General features: G+C 48.1%; 1 protein-coding gene across 1 annotated transcript; it reads right to left on the bottom strand.

The window, feature by feature from the left end:
• Positions 1–3,685: 3,685 nt before the first annotated feature.
• Positions 3,686–11,845, bottom strand: WFDC3 (WAP four-disulfide core domain 3). Its single transcript, XM_084887846.1, has 4 exons — positions 11,692–11,845; positions 6,069–6,200; positions 4,727–4,899; positions 3,686–3,972 (listed from the first exon to the last, which is right to left on the bottom strand). The coding sequence occupies exons 1-3, from the start codon at positions 11,768–11,770 to the stop codon at positions 4,727–4,729; spliced, it is 384 nt and encodes a 127-aa protein (XP_084743972.1). The 5' UTR covers positions 11,771–11,845; the 3' UTR covers positions 3,686–3,972.
• Positions 11,846–12,333: the final 488 nt, after the last annotated feature.

Here is a 12,333-nt window from a genome sequence, read left to right as displayed (position 1 = left end):
GACAGTGGGGGGGGGGGCAGTTTGGAGTGAGTAGGCCAGCAGAGGGACAGTTGGGGCGAGCAGGCCAGTGGTGGGGGGGCAGTTAGGGGTGAGCAGGCTGGCACGGGGGACAGTTGGAGGTGATCTGGCTGGCAGGGGGCATTTGGGGGTGAGCAGGCAGGCAGGCAAAGTGGTTAAGGGCAGGCAGGTGAGCGTGTGGAGGCAGCAGTCCCGGATTGTGAGAGGGATTTCCACCTGCTAGTTTAGGCCTGATCCCTGTAAACCAGCAATAGGACATTTGAGGGGTTCCAGATTGGAGAGGTTGCAGACCGAGCTGAGGGACACACACACACACACACGCCCATGCACGAATTTTGTATGTGTGTGTATACAACATGATGGATAATGTCCCCAAGATAAATGTTAGCAAAACAGCAGAAGCATTCCACATCATATGAAAAGAGATGGCATAATGTTAGGTCCTAATTTATTTATTTTTTAAATATATTTTATTGATTTTTCCACAGAGAAGAAGGGAGAGAGATAGAGAGCTAGAAACATCGATGAGAGAGATACATCGATCAGCTGCCTCCTGCACACCCCCCACCGGGGATGTGCCCGCAACCAATGGGACACTCCAGGGGACACTCCATCCACTGAGCCAAACCTGTTTCGGCAAGTCCTAATTTATTAAATGCAATTCAGCAGGCATCTGGAGTATAGACCCAGGTACATAATGTTTTCTTAAAGTGCTCCAAGAGGCTTGGAAAAGCTGGGAGGAACTCAGTGTTCAGTATGTAACTAGGCTTCTAGGATATGTTAGTTCCTCCTTCCCCCACCACCACCAACTCCCCTATTTCTCTTGCCCAGAAATGGTCTATGATTTAAACTTCTGCTGCCCTCTGGTGGCTCTGAGAATAAAAGCACCCAGCGAAAAATCCATTCAAAACTCGGGGGACGGGGGGCGGGGGGGGGGGGGGGGGGGGGGGCCGGCGAGTGGGGGGCAGGGAGGCGGGGATGAGGAGCATCTGAGTCCCTCACCATTTCAAATAGGTCTTGAGCCCTCACTGAACACCCTCACCCTCATCAACCCTTGACCTTTGCCTCCAATAAAATCCCAAATTCTAGTTCAGCTCTTCAACGACCTTTCTCTCTCTCTCTCTCCTGTCATTGCTGCCTGTAAGGAGATCTGCAGCTTCAACATGAACAAAGGCAGGCTGCCAGAGATGAGAAGGAAAGATCTAGAAAGAACCCTTCTCCTCATACTCAGCTTGAGCTGCTTGGGCTCCCCATCTCAACAGAAAAATAAGCCTACATTATTTTAAGACTAGAGGCCCCATGCATGAAAATTCATGCACTGGAAGGGGGGCTTCCCTCAGCCTGGCCTGTCCCCTCTCACAGTCTGTCTTTCCCTCTCTCTCCCATTCTCTCTAAAAATCAATGGGAAAATATCCTCTGGTGAGAATTAAAATGAGGATTAAAAAAAAAAAAAAGGGAGAGCACCATTGCCCTGGTCAGTTTTTCTCAGTGGTTAGATGTAGGGAGCAGCTTTAGGGTCAAGCCTCGGGCTGACCTGTGGCAGGGCCACAAACAAGTCCCAACCTGGAGGGCAGAGCTCTCTCCTAGCATAATTAAGCCAGTCCTTGCAGCCCTCCCTAATTCCTTCCTAAGTAGCTAATGGGAGGTGCAGCAAGTGTTGCCAAAACAAGACCATTTGTATACATGTTAATAAAATAAACCATCAGCTTGCAGTCTGAGTCTTTTCTGTCTTCATCCAGGCATGGGAGATCCACCGAGCCCCAGCTGCATTCCCTTGTCTGTCTTTTCTTCAATTCCTTATTGCTCCTCCTCAGGATCACCCTTGGCCATACTGGCGTGGCATAGTTAGAGTGTTGCGGGTTCAATTCCTGGTCAGGGGCACGTATCTCAGTCACAGGCGTGGTGCCCAGTCTGACTGAGGAGCATGCAAGAGGCAAACGATCAATATGTCTCTCACATCCATGATTTTCTCCCTCTTCCCCCTCTTCCCTCCCTTCCACTCTCTAAAAAGAGAGTACCATTTGAGATAACTGCTTGAGGTATTTGACTATTTGAGGTAATCTTTCTGCACTGTCTTCTATACACACCTTCTTCCTTCTGTGACAGGAAGTGAAGGGCACAAGGACAAAAGCCAACATAATGATGGTGGAAAAGGAAGGAGCGAGCCTGGTCATCAGTGCTGTGGTTGAGCTGCTGGACTAGCCTCACTGCTTCTCTCCAGACTCCAATGTGAGAAAAGGCAATGTCTTCACTGGCAAAGCCACTGAGAGTTAAGTTTCTATTATTTGCAGCCCAACGAATTTCTAACAGATAGATCTGAGAATTATATTCATTCTTTCATTCAATAAATACTTATGGAGGGCCAATTTTTTTGTGTTCTGTTTTAAAAACCAGAACTCTGCTACTAAGAATTTACCCAGATTTACCTGAAAAAGTGGGCCAAGATTTATAGGTACAAGGACACTAATGTCCAACAAGAGTTGACTGGTTAAATTAGCTCTTTTCATGGAATTCTAGCAAAATAATACATGTGATGACATAAAACATCTCAAAGATACAAAAAAAAATGATCCATTTTATATACATAAAAATGTAATTTTTAAAAATTATCTTGGTTCTGCCCTACCCGGTTTGTCCTGGTGGATAGAGTGTTGGCCTGTGGACTGAAGGGTCCCAGATTTGATTCTGGTCAAGGGCATATGCCCGGTTTGTGGTCAACTAACCAATGGTTCTCACTCATCATTGGAATTTCTATCTCTCTCTCCCTTTGTCTCTGAAATTAATTTTAAAATATTTTTAATTATCTTGGTTCCAATAACCTAAAAACATTTCCTTTCTACAGTAATGCTACCTGGAGGAACAAATGGCCTGCCTTGGAGCAAAGGTTGTGCCCCCAAGATAGCAGGTCCAAGTGACTATAATACACTGGCCCCTCAGCCCACTTCCATCCCCAACCAGTATTCTCTGATAAAGGAGAACTACTCCTGAAGTTTAAGAGTGATATCTATGGCAACTCACCAAGTTTTATCTTCCCATCTCTCCCCTAGCCACACCCAACTAGCACCCATTTTCAGTGTTCTCAGAAAGAATGAATCACCTCTCCTTCCCAAATAGTCCCATAATCTCACAGCCATACTCAGACCCCTAGCTCTCTTTCCTCATGTTACTCCTCAAACAGCACAGACAAGCCCATCTGCTGTGGCTCAGTGGTTGAGCATCTATCTATGAACCCAAAGGTCATACTTTGATTCCCATTCTGGACACATGACCACATTGTGGGCTCGATCCCCAGTGTGGGGCTTGCAGGAGGCAGCCGATCAATTATTCTCTCATCCTTAATGTTCCCTTCTCCCCCGCCTCCTTCTCTCCCTCCCTGTTTCTCTCTGAAATCAATAAGAATCTTTTTTTTAAAGTACAGACAAGCCGAATCCGGTTTGGCTCAGTGGTAGAGCGTCGGTCTGCAAACTGAGGGGTCCCGGGTTCGATTCCGGTCAGGGGCATGTACGTTGGTTGCGGGCACATCCCCGGTAGGGGGTGTGCAAGAGGTGGCTGGTTGATGTTTCTCTCTCATCGACGTTTCTAGCTCTCTCTCTCTCTCCCTTCCTCTCTGTAAAAAATCAATAAAATATATTTAATAAAAAAAAAAAAAAAGTACAGACAAGAGGGTCAGCACCAGCCTTTATTGGGGACAAGAAGCATCATACCCCCATTCCCCAACCCCAGGGCTGTTTCTTATGCTCAGGCAGCAGGAACAGAAGCAGGCAATGACGCCCCTGAGTGCATCATGAGCCCAGGACAGCACCTCTCCTGGCTCCCAGGACAAGCCCCTTGGAGTCACCAGAGAAGCTCAGGACAAATCAGAACAGCTAGGGCACCGGGGTCTCTGCGAGAAGAAGTGATGTCACGTCACAGCTGTGCCCTCCAGGCTCCAGGTCCCGAGGTGTTTCCTGGCCCCTGGAGAGAGAGAAGCTTGGCATTCATTGCTCTCGGGAACCTTAATTGGACACAATCTAGTCCAAACTGGCATTGAAGATTCTTATCATTCAGATGTCAATTTTCTCTCTCCTGTTATAACGACAGCCTGCCTGTTCCTTTGCCCACTCTCACCTCCCACCTCCACCCCGACTCCCCAAGCATGTCACATACATTTCACCCTCTGTGCCTTTGCTAGCGATCGCCAGACCCTCTGTCCAGCATGTTCTCTGGGCTGTCCTCCTTTTATCACATTCTCCCTAGCCTTTAGGGCCCACGTCAAATCCTCCTGCTAACAGGAAGACCTTCCAAGGAGCCCCACCCATCCTGAAAGCATATACGCCACATGTGTCAAACACAAGGCCCGCGGGCCAAATCCAGCCCGCCAGGCCTTGCAATGTGGCCCGCACTGCGCTGTCATCACTGCACTCCACTGTCAGTTTATGACATTGTCAGTTTATGACTGTTCAGTAAACCATTTGGCCAGCGATTTAGGCTGGATTTTAGATTTTGGCCTTTTCTCTGATTGAGTTCGACACCCCTAATATACTCCCATCCCGTCTATGCAAGGGCTCTGTGATATATGATCTGGAATGTATGATCTTGCTCTCCAACTAGACTCTCCCGGGCAGAAACTTGGTCTTGGCCCTCTGAAGTCCCAACCCAGCACCTAAGCCAGTGCCTCACACACAACAGTTTACGTCCATTGTTTTTGAGGATGTTGGGCTGTACTCACCTAATTCATGGTCTTGTTAGGGTCCATGGCCAGTTCGGGATTCAGAACCGGTGGGAAACAGACGTGCCCGCAGCCTGACTTGCAGCACTTTCCCCCGGCTAGACAGTCCTCGTCCGCGAAGCATTCGACAATGCACAGGCCCACCAAAATCCCAGGACAATCACCAGCCCGTCCTGTGGGGAAGCAAGCACAGGCAGAGACAGGGCGCTCAGCTCCACTGACTCTGAGTTCCATCTGGAACTCAGACATGGGGGCTCTCAGCAAATCCATCCCAGAACCAAAGATCTGGCTGGGAAGCCTTGAGCTGGAGGATCTAAGAAGATCCAAGAGAGCAGTTGGACCAACAGTGTTCAAATAGGGTCCCTAGAGGAAGCTGGGGGGCTGACACTTCTGTGGGGTTGGGGGTGGGGCTGGGCAGAGTGTGGAAGGAGCAAGGCTCCTCCCAGCTGCTAGGGCTCCACAGGGTCACTAGGCTTCTCCGCCACCCTAGACCATGTTTGTGCTTTGTGTTCCTTTCATCCAACCTGACTCTAATCCACTCATTTGTCTACCTTCCCTGATGGGCTATATGCGACATGAGGACCAGAGTCTGTCCCCAAGCCCTGACCCTTCCCTGGAAATGTAAATGCTGTCTAAAGACAACATCTGGGCCGGTGCTTCTGAAATGGAGTTCCACAGTGCCGGGCACAACTGGAGCACTCAACATATACGTTTGTTTAAAACATAGACTGAAGAGACAAAGAAATCATATCAGGAATGCTTTTATCTGTTGCATTTATGCCCCTCCAGGGAAGATTTCAGGAGGTGGGGAAGCTTCGTGCAAAGAATTAGGTCAGAAAATCATGATCTGGAGCAATGCCCTCATTTTACAGGTAAAGAAACTGGCTCAAAAAGAGGGGTTGGTTTGCCCCAGGTCACAGGGCAAATCATCAGCAGAAGCAAGACCAGAAGCCACGCTGCCTGGCTCCCAGCCTAGGGATTTGTCCTGCTACCCCACCTGCCTTCCCCTAATTATTGTATTTTTTAATTACTTTTTTTTTCTTTTTCTTTTTTTTTTTCTTTTTTTGTGGGTTTGAGGTTTATATTTTCTTTTTTTATTATTATTTTCTTCTTTACTGATGAAGGTATTGCATATGTGTTCCCTAGTTATTAATGCCAACAAGGACCACTGGCCATAGGAGGAGGGGTTGCCTTGGGTTGAAGGGCCCAGGAGGACAGGAAGGAGGAGAACTCTGATTCTGCCCAGGAAGGGAACAGCAAGAAGGCCAGAGATGACTCCCTCCCAAACTGACTCTGGGACTCAAGGAGCACTCAGGGAGCCCTTCCCCAAAAGTCCACATACCTCCTTCAATGTCTCCTCGGCAGGTGTACCCACAGCCAGTGCTGCAGCACTTATGCCCCTGAGGACAGGAGTCGTCTCCATCGCACAGCTTGTTGCATGGAAGGGGGTCGGGAGGACATTCACCGCCAACCTCTGCCGTAGAATCAGAGCAGTGGGTCTCAGAGGTGTTTCCCGCTATTTTTTCTGTGACTCTTGAGTACAAAATACTAGTACATTTTCTATGTTGTCCCATATGTACGTTAATACAGATGTATGTTTAAAATGGACATACCCGGGGGCATTCATGCACATGTGATGCTGATACTTCATATTCTATGTCTCCTTTTCTTAATGCAGGCCACCAACGACTGAATTCATTTCAAGACTTGCCATTTGAAAAACACTGTTGAGGTCTCACCCACTTTCTGACGGTGATGGACATCAACACTGGTGACCCCAATGAACCCCGCCTCCTGAGATGCCTGCCCTTGTACAGCCCTCTCCCACATTGTCTCTGGGCTCCACCATGTGACTTGCTTTGACCAACAGGACATCAGCAGGTGTGACTGGTGTGAGCAGAGGCTGGATATACAGTTACATAGTGAGGTTGTCCTCTTAGAACACTCCCTCCTGGAAACCAACAGCTGCGCTCTGTAGCAGCTTGAGGAGATGCCCCATTAGAGAGAACCTGGCTGAAGAGAGGATCCTGGGCACCTCAGGCACAGTCGGGCTCCCCACTGAACCCCCAGACACATACGGCCATATAAGTGACCTTAGCTACATACACCATGTGTTGTAAGAGCTGCCCACCTAACCCACACTGAGTTTGGGGGTGGTGTGCATGCAGCAATAGATAACTGAAACTCTGGTTAACGGAACCCCAGGTTTGTTCTGAGAGGCAATGAGGCCAGCCAGCTAAAATGACTTGCTCCCCCATAGTCCCCTGTAACTAGGGGTGGCCACAAGTTGAGACGTAGCTGGGCCAACTTTTGCTCTCCTGATATAGAGACGACACCTTTCAAACTGCCCCTCACTTCAGCCTTCTTCCAGTGCAAAGACTGACCCAGCACAGGGTGGTACCACAGCCCTCCTTTAACCAGGAGGCAACTAGGATAAGGAGGAATCCAGGGTCGCCAAGAGAAAGAAACTGTTTCATCCTTGCTGGCGTCACAGAGATGCCACCCCACCCCTCCCTCGCACCTATTTCAGGGCTTCTCCTTATGCAAGAACAATGAGCCCCCTTGCCAAAACCGGTTTGGCTCAGTGGATAGACTGAAATCGAATCCCAGGTTCGATTCTGGTCAAGGGCATGTATCATGGTTGTGGGCACATCCCCAGTAGGAAGTGTGCAATGTTTCTCTCTCATCGATGTTTCTAGCTCTCTATCCCTCTCCCTTCCTCTCTGTAAAAAAATCAATAAAATATATTAAAAAAAAGAACAATAAGCCCCTGTTCAGTAAACTTTCTGCCGTGGACAGACACACGCAGTGCTCCTGAACTGTCTCTTCACCGTCCCTGTGAAAAGAATGAAACTCAGAGGGAAGAAGGGGTTTGCCCAGACTGCAGAGTGAGTCAGCAGCAAAGCAGGACTAAACTCAGCCTCTCCGCTCGCTAGGAAGCACTCTTTCTGCTACGCCACCCTTATGGCACGCAGACACCGCTCGGGGTCCTCGGGAGCAGGCACACCCAGAGAGGTCACATCCCAACCAAACCAACTCACCGTGACTCATTCACCTGAGTGTTTACTTCAAGATTTTTAAATGGAAAAAAAGTGACAGGCGATTAAAGGCTTTGGAGAAAGCCAAGGCAGGACTGGCTCGGTGCCTCTGAGTAAGAGCATGTAACATATTTGCATACGGCTGGCTCCAGGAAGTCTGCCATGATGGAAAAAGCAAGTGTTGGCCTCCAGCGAGAACACACTGTAGCTAAACAATCAAGATATAATCACCCTGCCCCCTAGGGTTTTCCTGCACAGCTCCTGTTTCAGATATTCTGTGCCACTGTCCGATCACATCAAAACCACATGTCCCGATTTTCATTTCAGAAATAAGGTCATTATAGCCACCAGATGCCTCCTCAGACCTACCCCCCTGCTTGACAAACATTAGATCTGGTTAACAAAGAACGATGCCTTTGGACCCGCGGTGGAAAACAACCCGCAACATAAACTTTTCATAAGCCCTAGAAAGTGGTGCCTAGAGCGGCACGCTCCCCAGATTTCACCATTCTGCCGAGCGCGGCCCTGAAGTGACCAGTGTCAGGAGCACTCTGCTACTGGAAGGGAATAGAGGTTTGGTCTCTACGCTGGTCCTGGGGATGAGGGGAGCTGGTGGCAGAAAAGTGAAATCTCAAGACATCCTCAGCCAAGAAGGGCCCTGCGAGCTCTGAAGCCTATTCCTCTTCTCTTGCAAATAAACATCCAGGAAAGGAAGGGGCTTGACCTGAGATCACAGAGGGCAGAATTGGGTCCCAAAACCACATCACCTTGGTGACCTTTGAACCACATCACTATGATCCCCTACTCCACAAGGATCACCCCAAAACAAACCAACAAGCGCTGGGACTCACTCAGCCCAGTTCTGCCCAGAGAGAATGCCTGGTAGTAGATGGTTGTAGGAGTTAGGAAAACAGAAACAAACCAGTGTGTCGGTAGCCCCTGAGACCATCCTAGGTTTGGTGATTCACTAGGGCAAACAGGATTCAGCACATAAACATGCTCATGGCTCTGATTTATTAAGTCTATAATCTCAAACCATGACAAGGACATGGAGGAAAATTAAAGGGCGCTGAGAGATAGAATAACCGGGAACTCACTTTAGATGGGATACAGTGGCCAGCTCCAAACACTGGGCAGATTGTACCAGGCCCTACAAGCTGGCAGTGAGGGACCCGCCTGAGACAGATTCCCAGGCTCTGGTTCCAGGACTGGACCTCAAGAGTCCTGGCAAGGAGTACAACCCTCTATTCTCTCTTATGGGCAGGCTGCCCAAGAGAGCTGCCTATGCCAGGCACAGACAACTCCACTGGGCACGGGGAAGGGGCCTGCCACCTACGGAGGTCTGGCTGGAAGGAAAGAGGTTGTCACGTGGAGTGGAGTGGCTGGGCCTCAGAGAAGATGTGATCAGGGGAGAGAAAATCACCCTGGTTCCTGATGAATGGACTAATTAGAAACTACACCCTGACGGGTTTGCCTTAAGAAGCAAATGGAAGAGAGCTCATGGGTAGTGAGGGCCAAACACTGTACATACGGTGAATCATTACAACAACCTGCGAGGTTTATTCTTTCCATTTTGCAGCGAAGGGAACTGAGGCTCAGAGAAGCAGAAGAGTCTCGGCCAGGGACCCACTGGCCAGTGATTGGTGAGCCTCTCACTTGAACCCAGACTTCTGACAACCAAAATCTATGCTTTTTCAGTGTAATAAGCTACCCCGTGTACTCATATGAGAGAAGGTTCCAGTTCCTTTAGAAAACATAATGGAAGGCATAATGTAAGATCCTATTGGAGACAGCAAAGAAGAAAATAAAGTAATCTGAGTATTAATTTATCCAAAAAAAACTTTAAAACTAGAAAACACCTTGAAATACACCAAATACACTTAGAAAATGGGAAGTCATAAAGATATCACGTAAGATCTGCCCTAGCCAGTTTGGCTCAGTAGAAAGAGCGGCAGCCTAGGAACTGAAGAGTTCCGGGTTCGATTCCAGCCAAGAGTATGTATCTAGGTTGCAGACTTGATCCCCAGCCATGGTTGGGGCATGTGCGAAGGCAACCAATTGATGTGTCTCTTTCACATCAAGGTTTTCCTCTCTGTCTCTCTCTCCCTTTCACTCTTTCTAAAAACCAATGGAAAAATATCTTTGGGTAAGGATTTAAAAAAAAAAAAAAAAAAAAAAAAAAAGTCAGATCTCCCTAAATTAAGTTATACATCTAAAACCTCTCCAATAAAAGTAGCCTCAATCTTTAGAAGGGAGGAAGTGGGGAATAGACCATGTGATAATAAAACATATTTGGAAGCTCAGGCAAACAAAAGGAGCCATGACCATCTGAAACAAAGGGTCATGAGAAGGGGATACCCATGGAGACACACCATCCATTTCTAATCCGTTTTGGGGGCCACTCAGGGAATGAGGAGGAGCTGAGAAAGAGAGCACACAGTTTTCTCACTTCTACTTCTAAATTCTCTCCGTTTGTCACCTTTCTCCATCCCCACTGCCATCTCCCTATTCCAACTGCACCCTGTCCACACCACTCTCTCCCTCCCTGTCTCAACCATTCCAGCTTTCAGTTTCTCAGATGTGGCAAGCTCCTTCTCAGCTTAAAGACTTCTCCGCTTGCTTCTCTCGTTCGTCACACCCTTGACCTGGCTAACTTCAACTCCAGGTCTCAGGTTAAATGTCACTGCCTCAGACAGGCCTCCCTTGACCATCTAATCTAAAGTGAGTTCCGGGTTATTCTATATCTCTTTGCCCTCTTTAATGTTCCTCCATATCTTTGTCAGAGTTTGAGATTACAGGCTTATTTCATGCTTGTCTGTTAAGCCTCTTTCTCCCCACGAGTCTATGATCTCCACGAAGGCGGGGACTGGATCTGCTTTGTTCACCACAGTTTACCCAGAACCCATCACTGGATCCGACATAGAGTAAACACTCAATAAATATATACAGAAATAATGTGTAAATGGAGAATTAGTTCATGGGGACCCATAAGAGTTTGAAAGAAGACATCTCTTTCAAACACCTCTTAACCAGAACCAGAATAAAATAGGACCCCTTTCCAACAGGAGACAGTAATCCTATGTGTGGACAGGGGGGACATGGAGTCTCAGAAGCAAGTAGGGGGCGGGGTGCTGCTTTGTATAGGTAGCAAGATTCTTTTTGCTGCCTCTTTGCAGATTCTCCAGCTAAGAATTTTATAGAGAAGACTGCAACTGATAACAGGAATTGGAAATTATCCAACCGCATTCAAATCTTCCCAAAAATATAGATATGCCAACATTTCCCTTCCGGAGCCTCTTCTGCCTGCCGAGGCCATATCCCACAAACCACCATGGCTTGGGTAACTTCCCTACATCTTCTCTTAGAAAAGGTCTCAAGATATAGGAGGCACTTTATTGTTTTTCAGAGTAAAGGAAAACCAACAACGAGATGGCATGTGCATATCTGAGAAAGAAACGAGGAGGCCAAGCAGAGCCTGCAAGGTTCCCACAGGTTGAGAACCGCTGCTGTAGAGCCTAAGACCATTGGAAAACACAGATATTTACATTATGATTCATTAACAGTAGCAAAATTACAGTTATGAAGTAGCAACAAAAATAATTTGGTTGGGGGTCACCACAACATGAGGAACTGTATTAAAGGGTCACGGCATTAGAAAGGTTGAAAACCACTGCTCTAGGAGAAAGCCTGAGAGGGTGGAGAAAGCCTGGGAAACCCGCCCTTGTTGTCCCAAGAACCTCCGCACCCAGTCCCGTCCTACCGAGATGGCCATGTCCGCCATGAGGCCCTCACTCTGGGAGGAAGAGAGGAAGAGAGAGGGATAGAGAGTTAGAAACATCAATGAGATAGCAACATTGATCAGCTACCTGGCAGGAGATGACTTCTCTGGTCACTTTCTGTTCCTGCTAGCCAGGGATGTTGACTCACCATGCTTTTCTGCAGCCACCCAGGATGCCAGGGACCCAAGAGCAAGAAGGGCCTTCAGGAGGAAGAGGGAGCTCAACATGATGATGATGCTGATGATGCTGAGAGCTGAGATGAGAGCTCAGGTCCGGCCAGAGGTGTTCACCTTACCCAGAAAGGTAGCACTAGGAGACTGGCCTAAATCCAGCCCCAAAGTTTGCCCTTTTATAATAGTCACCACGGACGGCCTCCTCTGACAGGAAGAAAAATGATTGGTTGCTGGCGTGTGGGAAAATTCCTGGCACTACGAAAGGACACAGCGTGGTGATTAAGCTCTATAATGCACAATACGCAATAGCCCTGAACAATGATGACAAACCTGAAAAATTGGAGGGAAGGCCCTGGATCGAGGATCAGAGCGAGCCCTAATGGGCCTTGGAAGGACACAATGACAAGACTTAATAAGAAAATGACCAAAGTTAATAAAACGCACTGTGGCTTTTGTTCATCCTAGCAACCTAGAAAACAGATACTCAAAAAGCTGCAAAGGCTGAAACCAGTTTGGCTCAGTGGATAAAGCATCAGCCTGCGGACTGAAAGGTCCCGGGTTCGATTCCGGTCAAGGGCATATACCTTGGGTGCGGGCACATCCCCAGTGGGGGTGTG

Source organism: Pipistrellus hanaki, assembly GCF_964339955.1.
Source record: "Pipistrellus hanaki genome assembly, chromosome: 6".
Lineage (NCBI taxonomy): Eukaryota > Metazoa > Chordata > Mammalia > Chiroptera > Vespertilionidae > Pipistrellus > Pipistrellus hanaki.
Note: the sequence above shows the minus strand (reverse complement) of the source record. Positions and strands in the feature narration are given on the sequence as shown.